Source organism: Anopheles coustani, chromosome 3 (assembly GCF_943734705.1).
Source record: "Anopheles coustani chromosome 3, idAnoCousDA_361_x.2, whole genome shotgun sequence".
In the NCBI taxonomy this organism is placed as follows: Eukaryota; Metazoa; Arthropoda; class Insecta; order Diptera; family Culicidae; genus Anopheles; species Anopheles coustani.
Genome location: NC_071288.1, coordinates 69558328 through 69571702, shown reverse-complemented (window position 1 = coordinate 69571702; position 13375 = coordinate 69558328). Strand labels below are relative to the sequence as shown.

Here is a 13375-nt window from a genome sequence, read left to right as displayed (position 1 = left end):
ATTTTCTGTGAGAGTGCTGGCAAAAGTACTTCGTTTGTTGACACACACATCATATTTGTGTCGGAATTGTCATGTGAAAAATGGCATTTGCCTGAGAAAACCGACTTGAGCAAAAAAGCAACGATCATTCAAATTTAGTTTTTACATCACTTGGTATATGACTCTTTAGATCTGACACATGAATTGAAGATGACACATGAATTGCATATTATATGCTGGTAAATAGAGTCTATTGAATGTTAACAGATTTTTCTTTTCATCTTACGTCAACTCTGAGATGCATTCGACATTTTTACTAGAGAAGTGACTGATGAATCTCTTACGAATCTGTAGAACTCTTTCGGATTATCCATGCCATATTTTCATTATCTGTGTGCATTATGCATAAATCTGCTTAACGAATCATTCGGACACAATAATTTTTCAAAAAGGAATTTAAAAAAGGATAGATTAAAATCCTGTGAAAATAACCATCAACTAAAATGTAGTTGCCGTTTTTACAAAATTTTCAGAATTTTGTCGAAATACTTAAAAGTGAAGGAAGGTCATAACCAAAAAGTTATGGGATAAATTCAGATCTAACTGTGCCCTCCAACAAATGGAATTGTTTTTGTAGATTACAATGTTTAACATGTTTAACAAGAGGTACTTTTTGACCCACAATTATATTTTAAAATTTACTACTAATAATTGCCTGATTGTTTTTCTGCCTAAGACGTCAAAGGACTATAGACAAATTATTGAGACTTTACTTGTCAAACACGTTCATTCCTACAAAATCTTGACATCTTTCCGAAAAGAGTTTATCAAAGTGGCATTTTTATCGCAATTTAAACTGTGGGCTTACTGATGTTATGCTTAACCGTGTTCTCATAGGTCCAATGAAGTCATTAAACAGATATTTGCGAATTATCGTCGCTGGAATAGCTCACCCTTTGCCGTGATGGTGTTGCGCTAAATGTGTTCCACAACGTAATCGAGCAAGTCCGCGAGCCTGAAGTCCCTTGAGCCTAAAGGTTTTTATGTTTGCCGCCGGTTCGTGGATGACTGCAACATCGTAATGTTTTAGTCCGAATGGTCTCTGCACTCTGTCCCTTAGGGATGGAGCAAGAAAATTCATCCCAAATATTCGTTTGATGCCGCGCCGAAGCCGGCTACAACACGGTTGACGAGCATGTGTTCCGTGTTGACACAGTTTGATGATTACCCTTTTTTATTTTTGTTTTGTTTCGAAGTTGACGGATGTTGCGGTTTGATTGAGGTACTGCTAACTTTTGTTGAACTGTTGAACTGTTGATTGAACTTTTTTCTTCCAAGATCTTCTAAATCTCCGATTCTCCGGGATCTTTTTTATAAATGTCTTCTCTACCATTCCCAACGGGTTTCGACATGAGTGTGAAGGCGAGGCGCTCAAAGGGAATGGTGACGTAATTGTGCACTAATTGTCGAAGCACTGTAACCTGCTTCTTTCCCTCATCCCCGGCGTCACAGATTCCGACGCTCCGGGGAAATGGGTTGCAAGTTTGTTCCACATTTCGCTGCCCGTCTCTCCAGTCTGACCGGAACGCATTGCTTCACTTCCTGGTCCAAGGAGGGAAGTCGTGGGTTGGCTCGGTAATTCGTTCGCTCGCACTGTAAGTGTATGTTGTTCAAATGTAACCCTGTGCGGGTTTTGTGTTATGCCTCTTCGTCTGCACTCGACGCTAATGTTACGTTTCCGCTCTACGCCATCATGTACAGGATTGTGATTTCTTTGTTTTTCATTTTAATGCGCCCTAAGAAGAATTCTGTAAAACGATAATTGCGCATGGCGTCAAATAACAACGTGTTCCCGATGTACTTCCGAGCTCAAGTCCAGGTCCAGTGCCGAGTACCAGTTTACCGAGGAAGCAGAAATCAAATAAATGATCAAATTTCTGTTTCCATCGCCACCGGCAACCCTTTGAGAAGTTTAGAAAAAAAAGATGGCGTACAAAAATGGGGCATAACTAAGGCGAAACCTTCGCCTTTTTCTAACTTCCAGGTTTTGGGGCGAAATGGAGAATAGGAAAAAAGAACAGCGCACGGGGAACTCCGAGTCTCGTGTGGCGTTCGTTTGTTGCCCGTTGATGATGATGAGATGTTAACGACACCCAGCACTAATCGGTTAATGCGATAAGTACGGAGGAAGGCTCCCGCGGTTCTTCCGGGAACGGCTAAGAAATAGTTTCCCTGGGCCGGGCCAGAAAATTTGGGTCGATACTTTTTCTATTTTCTCCGGTCAGAAAGCGGGGTCCGATGCTCTGGAAGGGGAAGGAAAACAGATAGGTCATTTACAAGGGCCATTAGGTGAGGCGTGCTCATTGAAAAAGTTGCTTACGGAGGTTTCACTTGAAAATGCCAAACCAAAAGCCAACGACTGAAAATCGTTTAGAAGAGCCAACTGTCCATTGTGGTCGCCATGAATCATCCCGTTAAGATAATTCCAAACGACCGATAATGACCGGGTTTGCGTCTACCGCTGCCGGCCGGATGAAACTGTTTGTCGGCGCGATTATGATTGTGAGGACGGGGGGGAATAGAAGAGTGACGGTCGGAGACAAATACTCTCCCCCCCCCCCCCCCGCCGACCCGAAGACATTTGAGGATCGATTAGGGGTCGGTTTGGGATGAAAAATGTACGTAATCGACCCTGCGGAAAGGTCAGCCTGTGGCGCTGCGCGCTGATGTCGACAACCTCGAAGCCCATCATTTGGGGCAGTTTGTGGAGGAGATAAATATTTTCAATCAAACCGTCTTCGTGTCCGCATTCTGCGTCTAACAAGCTTTCGGGGCGCAGTTTGATGTTATCCTGGTTTTATTGGACGCAGTTTTAACGCTGATTTTACACAGTTCACTGTTATCGATCATATGGCAGGCGTCAAAAAAGGCGAACGCTGTTGATCGGAAAGGGAAACACCAGGGTATTGCGTCGTGTCGAACTAGTTTTCTACTTTTGGAAAAAAGGCTTCAGTTTATCAAAGGGCATCTCAAACGAACCGTTGGTTCAAATTTGGACACGAACATTGATCCTCGATACAAATTTTAGTTGCAGCTCTAGTTCCTAATTGCCTTTAAAAGTAGCTGTTGTTGGTATGTTACATTTCGTACAAAAATGGGCAATGAACTACCGGACGGCGAAGGTTTTGATAGTTGAGTCCTCCTACACAGTTTTTGCAGCTTGAATTGGACGAACTGTAAATTTTAGCTTCTGTTGCCTTAAAATCATTTCTGCGCTTTCCCACTTGCCTCTAACATTATGGAAATTAGTCTTATTTAAAAATTTGCTAATTTAATTAGTATGAAGATTACTGTTTGTATTAAAATTTATGTGATATCATTATCCAAAATTATTATCAAACTAATAGTTTTACCAATATTTTAAAAATATAGGTCATTATAAGTTATAAATGACGATTTTTGTCGGTTATCTAAGTGTGACTGCAAAAATCTACTTAGAACCTCGAAGAGAAACGTATGGTAGGCAGAAGCTAGTTTAAAAGCATACATTTATAAATCTTATTTATTGTTAGAGCTTTGTTATCTTGCCTAACTACATTTATCTTTTTTATTTTCTTGATTTCGACTAGATACAAAAGTAGATGACTATGAGACAACCACAGATGTCTTAGAGATAAAACTACTCCAAAAACTTGGAGTTTTATAGACAAAATCACTTGCTTTCAAGATAAAATTTACTGGCAACGCCTGTGTCTGCCGGAATCGAATCAAATCTTTCAATTCCTTGGTTTCCATAAAAAGTTATAAATAAGTCAATAACAACATTTCCTGTCGGTGGGCTCTCGACAAAAGTATCCATTGCAGTCAACGTCCGACTCCATGGCTTTTCGAGCTGAAAACTGCTGCGTCGAATATGGATATCGGACGGGCGATCAGGGCACGCAGCTATAGCGCTCCGTTCGGTTCGTCGAGTCTCATAAGAAGTCCTTTTGCAGCCGGGTAGCTCTCGAGAAGGTGTGTGCGGTTGTCCAATTCCACCGTAAATGCTTACGCTTTCGTGAGCATATGCGGGTGGGCAAGTTGCCCGGTTGGCCGGACCTCGGGAGTTGAGGTGCCAACATCGCTACCGAGTCCATGTACGTAACCCATTTGTGGGTAACGTTACCATAAGGTGCTTTTCTTGAAAGCCCTTCGTGCGTTCCGTAGCGTCCAGCTTACAGTCGACCAATGTCTCACTCCGAGTTGGGTACTCGAACACCCCCTGTTGAAACGAGATACTGAAGAAAAAGTCCATAAGCTACAGCTTTTTTGAGAAAACAATTTCACGGTGGACATCTTCCCTGCCGCAACCCGGCGAGGGTCGCGACGGCTTTCTCGGTCGGCAGCGTTGTTCCATATGCATCAACCTCTCTCGGATTAGTCTCATGTTTGCGTAAATTCCATTAACATAAAGATATTGGCGGGCAGTGTGAATGCCACCACTTGGTAACCGGTCCCCTCGACCCTTATTTCTCTCCACCCCGAACTCCCCTTTCCCATGGCAAGTGACGGGGGTGTCTTGCAGCGATCGATCAACATTGTGTGCTCGAGAGGACTGACCAGGGCTCCCGTCTGTGACTGCTCTCGAAGATTGAATTGAATGAGATTGAAGTTTGCAAAGGCGAAAAAATAATAGAAGCGAAAGAAAAACTTAACAAAATTAAGCGAACGATTGACCGAAGTCTCAAGACGCCCGAGTCAACCGGGGCCGGCGAGGGCGAGGCGAAATTCCCGCCCGAGACCCGTCCGTGCGCAAACAACGAGCGAGCGTACTCATGTGTCTATCTATATGCAAATGCGCCCGGGAGGGTCCTAAGTGTGTGCCGTGCTTCTTGCGCCGTGTGGCGCTCCAGCCTCCGTGGCCTGGATCTTTCCGATCTTTTTCTTCTAGTTGTTTTTTGCTTTTTCCCTTGTATTTTACTTCACGCCCGTAGAGCCGCATCTCATTATCTGTGGGGCCTATTTAAACGAGATTGAGTATCGATTTTTCGACCCGGTTTTTTTTTTGCTCCTTTTTCCCCTTCTTGGGTGGAAGATGTTTGGTGCGCCTTCCGGTAAAACCCCCGTAAGCTTATTTACAGTACCGGCTTCTGTGCTTCGGTTGGCAAACCGTTTTGGAGGCCTGGTTGGACCGTTGAAGGCACGCAGGATTGTTCAGTCAAACGAACGAAAGATAAAGTCTTTCTCACCTGAAGAAGCTAACGGAAAATTGGTGAAAGTGAATTGTACACTGATTTGGTGCACCATTCTCATCCGAAAGCGCCACCGGGAGGATAGAGCTTGAGGCTTTTCTTTCAAAAGCATACGGTCTTTGTGCAAGGCTTATTCATTAGCTGTTAGCTGACGATGGAGTTTTGTGTTTGTTATCCGACGTAGGATTACTCACTTTTGGAGGATGTCTTTGAAGCAGTGCAGGAGCTCAATGAAATATTTCTTTTATATACTACTGCCCTGGTAAACATTTTATAGCTTATACTATTTATGGTACCTTTTCTTGATAACCTTGTAATAAAAGATACTAGGAGATAACTCCAGCACCTTCTACACCTCAACAATCTAAACGTCACGGTTGTATGATCCTTAATTCTCGAGAGTTGGAACTAATACCTCAAGTCTTAAGTATTGATGTCAGGAGTTTGGGACAGTCGACCGAATACTCCGGTTGGAAAACAATTTCTGTGTGTGAGATATAGCTCAAACCCTATTCTCATACACCGATTATCTATACAAAGTTTAAATTAAATGATTCTACCATTAGGGGGACTTTGAATATAAATCAAAGAATCAAAGATGATAAGGTGTAACATTGTAGTTCACAACAAAATAATGAATTCTGTTGAATATCCAAAAGCGGTTGACGGTCTGAGAAGACTAAATGTGGCCTATTTTCTTTTGTCTATAGCCATTTCGTTCGACCCTGCTCTTCTATTGTATATGTAAGAGCACTCCGATATTCTCCCGATCGAAACACATTGTTCATCACCAATGTGCAGTTACTTTCCGATCATAAACCTCCCAACAAGCTGGTTATGGCGTGTGGAAAACCGGTAAATCATCCGCCCCTGAAAGCACGACGCATATGCAGTTGGAAAACGGCATTTCCAAATATTTACCTTGACCAAATTGTTCTCTCTCGCGCCACGGAGAGTTCGTTTCATCCACTCAGCCAACGTTGGGAATTGGGGGTCTCTACCAGAACCACCTAAGAGATGTTGAGGCCCCGTTGATGATGGCGATATTGAGTGAATATTAATTGGCTTCTTTGAGGCAGTTTTCGGGCGCCAATGGCTCCAACCACGTTCCAAGGAACGTTCTTTGAAAGCTTCGGCAGCGAGAGTCGTGGTCCGACGCACAACGAAACGCTTGTTCGCGTAGAATTTTGCCCACTTTCTTCGTGTTTACGTGAGGCTAATTTTCTTTAATTACCAGAACGTGTTCCGGCGGCCACGGACGCGATGGACCGTTGAGACGACTTGTTGAGCGCCGTGAGAGAGCGTGGTCCCCCGCCGGTGTATGCCGTTCGTACCGTTACATGCTGCTGGTACGTTAAAATCTGATCAAACGTACCCATTTTGCTGCGGGTTTCATTGATGGAAACTGATGATGAAGCAATCGTGCCTGTTGTGCCCGGGGTTCCATTTTTCGTCGTTTAGTTTTTGGGACCTATCTAATCTTGCAATCCCATAAACGGTGATATTATTTTTACAAGTTGTATGTTCTACACAGCGTATCGTTTCGGGTTTTCACCAGCCTCAGCTAGCGTGCCGCCTAATTAACCGCGAATAGTTATGGAACATTCGTCGAACAAAGGCTTTTCCGTGCTCGTTCTTACGATTTGTTCATCGTTGCGAAGGAAAACCGGAATCAACTCTGGCAAAGAGGCAAATTCTTCGCCTTTATACATTCTGGCGGGGGAACCTTCCGGATTGGGAAAATCATCGGTTTCGGTGCTAACCGCGGGCGATGGATGGGGGTCGCGCGCGAGGTGTGGGGAAATTTATTGCTCCGCCGTTTGGCGCTGTTCCTGGCATTCGGGGGTTTCTTTATTCATCCTCCCATCGCCTGGTCGTGGCAAGCTTTTGCGGCGAAGGAATGAAATAAGACGAATCGTGGATTCTTGTTTTTGGCAGGGTGGCGTTCTCTCCATCCACCCCTTTTTTTTTTGTAGGTCCCCGTGCCACTCGCGGGGGCTGGGGGATGGAACTTTTAATTTGAAAATATTTATATTCACCGGCACAACCAACCTTGGCATTGTTCGGCACGGGGTAGTGGGAGTAGCACCCACGTTTTCGGGGGAGAGGAAGCGCGTTGACGACAGTTAGGGAAACTTTCGCACAAAGGCTCCTCGAGAGAGAAGCCCCCACAGTTCATTTGGTGAGAACGGTGAAGTTTTTGTGATGAGTTCGGGCGCAAAATATTACGTCCCTTATCTTTGACCGGGCACCCACCCAAGGCCTTCCGGGACCGAAGGGGAACATTCTTCCGATTTTGGCCGGAAGAACGCGTTCGAACGGTGGACTCGGTGGACCGCGAAGCACGAGAAATGTTCGAGCTGCGGACGCTTTGATCGTTGGCGCTTTGTGTGTGTGTGTGTGCGGAAGTTGAGTTTTTATCAAAAGTCGTTGAGGCAAGACTAGCCCTTACACTCTCCATCCCTTGAGCTCTCCGAGATGGGCGTGGAAGCGGCGGGGTGTTTTGAAGAGTAATTAAATTTCAACGGTAAATATTGAATCAGGTGAATGGCAGCGCACGTAAACAATAGGCAGGTTATACTCTTCCAATGTTTAGCCTTTTCCGAAGGCCTTTGGATTGTAAATTCTTGAAAAGTTTCGTTTTTCTGGGCCTTAGAAAATGTGGCGTTAATTTCTTTTATTTTATTTCTTACTGCGTAGCAGTTGTTGCGAGAGGAAGTTCAGTGGAGGATTCTTGCAAAAAGTTTTCGGGTCGTTTGAAGATCAATAGGCAAAAGTATGCTTCTCCCTCGGACTGGTTACTTTGTGGTGGGGAATTAGTTTCGGTAATTCTTTTTGCTACGTGTCTAGAAAGTTTTTATGTCTGCACATTAGTTCAAAACTTCTGTAATTCGATTTAGGACTGAAGGTATTTTATCACTAAGTTGACTTCTCATTTTTATTTTCGAACTGAGGATGTATTCTGGGTTTTCTGGTATTTATATAAATTTAATATCTTAGGTGTGGGCCAAGAGTTAGATTAGTTTATGCAATATAGTTTACGAATTTTCCACCTACAAATATCTCTCTAGTAGTAGTCAGGACATTGGATAGTTCTTCTTCATCTGACACATCTGACGCTCTGGTAAATTATGTGAGTCTTCAAATAACTGGGAATACAAAGTTTTGTCTTGTCAATTGAACAGTATGTTTCCTTTGATTGATTTGAATCATTCAATCTAAATGAAGCAATATTTTTATTCCAGTTGTTTTCTAGCAATGTTTCTTATTGTGGTTGTACCGGTTATACTACATTACAGTAGCTTAAATATCCGTAGGAAAGACCAAGTTCAGCTGCATCGTTTTAGTTAATTCTAACTCCATCCGGTGCAATCAATAATAGTAAATTCGCGTTTGCAAATGGTCCATCAATCGCATCCTCTCCCCGGAGTGTGCAGCTTACTTGCGCCACATCGGTTACCCGGTGAACCGTTTCCATTCCATTAGCGTTTCCAGTGCAGCAGATCTTTTTTGCCAAACGTCTGCGTTCCACTTTTTATCCCACGGCGGGCTAAATGGCAATCGCTTTTGGAGCTTGCATAATCGGTAAACGATTCACGGCGAAGCCATTAGAGGATTGGAAAACAATTACAAATTATCCGCCCTCGTTGAGCGGTGGATGGAAATACAGTACCATCGTCGGCGTAGTCGGCGTTTAGAAGATCAGCAGCGGCGGCCGAATGGATATCAATCTACTCAATGAGCGTTTTCATTGCCGTAGCTTGTTCAATAGCTGGTAAATACAACTTAGGTACCACTATAGAAGGTTCCAATACAAATGACAGACGGTTTCGACATGTTTTGTGTGAAAAGAGAAAACATTGGTAGTAGAAAGTTCAAATAGTTTGGATGCACTTCAAGCATCCGCTAAGTGAGAAGGTAATTTTTTGGAAGTGCACTCCGCACAAGGTAATTAATTCAGCCGTTTCTCAAACTCCATGCAACATCCTTGGGGTCTATACAAATTTTAACAGGGTAGTTCATTGCGAATCGTATGCTTTCACTTCTCGCAATGCCACTCTTGCCACAAATTAATCAGCTTTTCCTACCTTCCATCTTGTTTAATCCACGAAGAGTCGACGATCTTCGACACTTTGACGTTAATCGATAGCGCTTGGGTCGTGAAATAGACCGCAGTCACGCCCGCAGTTCGACGAGAGTAGTTTGCTTGAAGAACAGGGGCATAGAGGAGGAGACTTCGATGAAATTGAAATACGCCCCGAAAAGAAAAATGGATCGATCGGGTTGAAGATCTAGGCCAAGCCTGTGTTGGAGGGTATACGAAGGCTTCGGTAGTGCGCAATTTGGTGATCATTTGCAAAGTGATGACAACCATCGGCACGACTGGTGGCCGACTCAACCTTTGACATTTTTCAAACTTAAGCTCGTCCATCTTCATGCCGTTCATCGAGAGGTTCGACGGAACACATTGATCTCGCCGATGATAAATGTACCGGACTATGGAAATCGCGTGATGCTGTAAAGTGCGTTGTGGCCCGAACGACGAAGATCACCGAGGCAGTAATGCTGGTTGGAGATCGTCCCGAGCAACTGCCATTGGCATACCGTGACCTCGATAAGACTCGCCGCTGGAGACTCGTCGAACAGCCGACCCGATGGATCACGAGCGAAGTAATAATGTTGATCTCACGGCGGATGATCCTCGGCAACGAGAAAACGGTCCAAACGGGACCGACTTTTATCCGTTGCACGTTGCCTTTGGGAGGAGGTAACCGTGTCTAGTTCTACCGGGGGCAGCACTTTCTCGGCCCATTGATTTGTTTGCCCGCAAAACGGTTCCAGAGCGCAATAAATACATCCTTCGCAAGCGTTATTTTCTCCGGCCGTCCGATTGGCCCGCTTTGGCCCACTGCTGAGTGATCGGTAGGACCAGTTTTTGCGTCTGACCCCATTTCTCACTGTGTTTACAGTGCTACACAGGGTTTCACACAGGTGACGCACACGCACAGCGCCCTGGACAGGTTTGTCCTGTTCTGTTTGAGGGGTCGCCGGAGAGGGAAACGTATTTTTCGCTCAATTTCGAACGGCATGCAAATGGTAATAAATCAAAATCCTGTTGTAAACGCACACACAAACGATCCACATTCGATGGGACGACAGTTTCGGAGCAACCTGCACCGAGCGGACAACGTTGCCCTCGTTTATTGATCAGGGGTTTGCAACTTGATGGCTCTTTACCTCCAGCCTTCGAGTAATGTTATTGCCCCTTTCATAAAATAAATCTTTATGTAACAAAGTATTATCTTTTTCTTTCACTTAGTAACTTCAAAACAAACTTAAAAATGTCACACTAAATTAATTTAATCAACATTGCGAAGAGCCCATAACTGGTCTAAAGCGGTATTTAAAATTAACGCTGTTTTTTCATACACACCACGCAAAATGTCTGACTTTAGGTAGCAGCTTACTTTAATAAATTTGCTCCAACTCATCTCAAACTCACTAGAATGTAATAAAATTTTATCAAACATGGCAAAACATTTATCAAACATTCCGGCACAATAGAAAAAGTGTGAAGTTAGCAGCTCGCTCCCCCATCCGATAGCAAAGCTCCCCGGTGGATTTGCACAATTCCCCTAGTTGTCTAAAACATGATTGTTGTTGTCTAGTTGTCTTCCCTTATATGATTGCAAAGTTCTCTCAACCGGTTGAAAAAATCTCCTATGCTCTTGAAATGTACTCTCTACTCATTGAAATATTCCGTTATATGGATTGAATCCATACAACGTTGCATGGATTGGTTTGTAGAGTTGTCAAATTTGCTAAGTAACGCAATAATTAATTAAATTAATGTTAAGTGTTAGGAGAGGTGCGCCAATGAGATATTTTGATTTACGATGGAAAAGGCGTTTACAATATAAGTTATTATTACTTTTTTCATCGATTTTAAGACTCATGAATCTTAGAATGAGAATATTTGAATAATAGATTCTATGCATCCTTTCCAAGAGGAATACAGCTTAGAGGAGAACTTCTTTTTTTATAGTCAAAGAATTAAGGGAATTAGATGTCTTTAATACTTATTAACTTTATTTGTTGTGCTTTGGTTCTGATAGTAATATTATCAGGATTCACTAGGGTTCGATGGTACTCCTACCTAAATACATTTGGTTCCTCGAATCCTTACTTAATCTGGTTCATTTCGTACTTAGGACTTGACATACCAAATAAACGAAAAGTAGAACAGACTGTTGCTAATAATGTTACTACAATTAAGTCCTATGCTCTTGACATTTCTCTAAAATGTAGCTTACGCTATGTAAACTACATGTGTGGCAACCCCTGACTTGTGATGTACGATGCCGGTCGCCATTCGAAGTTGTTGGCGGGCGGCAAGTTTCTCGGTTGTCGTTGCGATTTTATCGGAGTAGTCTAATTTAGTTGGGTTGTTTGTCGAGAGCCCTTTTCGCTTGGCACGACCCGATCGATGGGCGGATATGGGATATGTCCTGCTCGGTCGATCGGAATCTGTTCACCCGCGAGCCCCCGAGGAGGAGCAGCGCGTGAGGATTCAATTGTGCTGCGGCGCGGGTCCGGAAAAGATTTGTCCATCATTTACTCGACATCTCGCTGATGAAGGGGGAGGGTCGCGCGCACTACGGCCAGGAGGCCACCACGTTCGGCCCGTCCATGATTTATCTCGAGAGATTCGAAGAAGATTTATTGGAGCCTCGTTAGCGTCTAGGGGCCGCTAGCGGAATAACGGCTTTCAAATGGCGAGGAACTCCAAGCCGACAGCGACCGAATGTGCTGAATCGAAAAGGTTAACCCGTCGAGGAGCGGCCACTTTGGGCCTCGCAATCGCACTTCAGCTCGTTTCGATTGCTGCGAGTCATAAATCCTGTCCGAATTGATTGCGAAAAGGTACGTTCGCGCGCGCACGCACGGTCCGAAAAGCACGCACGCACGGTCCGCACCGAAAGGTTGAATGTTTAGTTTTCAGCTCAAATCACGTCAGCTTTGGGAGCAGCTTATTGATTTGGAGTTGCTCTTGTCAGGTGATAACGTACGCGGCCATACGGGGACGATGACGGGATCATAACTTAATTACTATGTGGAGGCATACACACGCTCTACGCAATCGTAGGTACTAGCGTATGATACGCAGTAGGTCATAGTAAAATATTTGAACTGTAATGGACCATCGTCGCGGATAATCCGACCGGCCTCTGTGCACCTGCTGAAATGTATCCAATGCTATCCCGATTTTAATTGTACGCAGTTTAGACTTCTGCCTAGACGAGATATTTATGTCTGAAACAGCATGTAAACTAACCCCCTTTTTCGATATGTTATCTGATTTCAGGTTACTAAGGACTGCGGCGCACCCTGCAACTCGATGTTCTTCTCGGAAAACGAGCGCACCGTCCTGAAGTACTGGGTCGGTTCCTGGGCCGCCGTGTGCGTTGCCAGCTGTTTGTTCACGGTAAGTGCTATGCGGCGGCGAATGTGCTGCGTCTCTCACTAACAACGAAATTTGACCATGTTTGCAGATAACACCATTAGTCAGGGATATATGAATTTTCGACATCCCGGGACATATCGGGTGTCCCTGCGATTTTCTGACAGATTTCCATTGAAGCATCCAGGAGTTGTGGCACGGGGTTCGACAAGGAGTCGCAAACTCGTTGCACAGCGTCAACGCGCGCCACCGGCAGATGGCGTAATTGCGCCGGAATAATGATGAACCCTCACTGACGGAATGTGCCATCACGAATTAATAATTACTGAAGTTTTTCGGGCATCTCCGCCGAGCTGGCAGATAATGAAAATGAGCTTTTGCTGGCTGGCGAACAACTTTTCGACTCCATTCCTGTGTTACTTTTGCCATTCCACTGACGTGCTGGTTCTGTCCCCCCCCCCCCCCCCCCCCCCCTCTCTCTCGCTCTTTCCCGATAGCTCTTTCTGTTACCTTGGAAGCGACAAATGACTTGCATCGCTTCATTAGAGACACATTAGAGAAGTGGAATTTGAAATTGAAATCAGCAAACTTTTCTGTTTGTGAATTTGTGACATTTGATATACTCGCGAATGTTGGGGAATTTCAGCTTATGAAATTCCCGACTCTAGTTCATCAAACTTTCATCCAACTCAAAAGTCTAGAC

At 44.2% G+C, this 13375-nt stretch overlaps 1 protein-coding gene across 1 annotated transcript in view; it reads left to right on the top strand.

The window, feature by feature from the left end:
• The window catches only part of LOC131266000 (frizzled), a 207345-nt gene that overhangs the window by 36999 nt on the left and 156971 nt on the right, over positions 1-13375 (top strand). The window contains exon 2 of the mRNA XM_058268330.1: positions 12577-12696. Within this exon, the coding sequence (XP_058124313.1) occupies positions 12577-12696 (120 nt within the window). The remainder of the gene's footprint in view (positions 1-12576; positions 12697-13375) is intronic.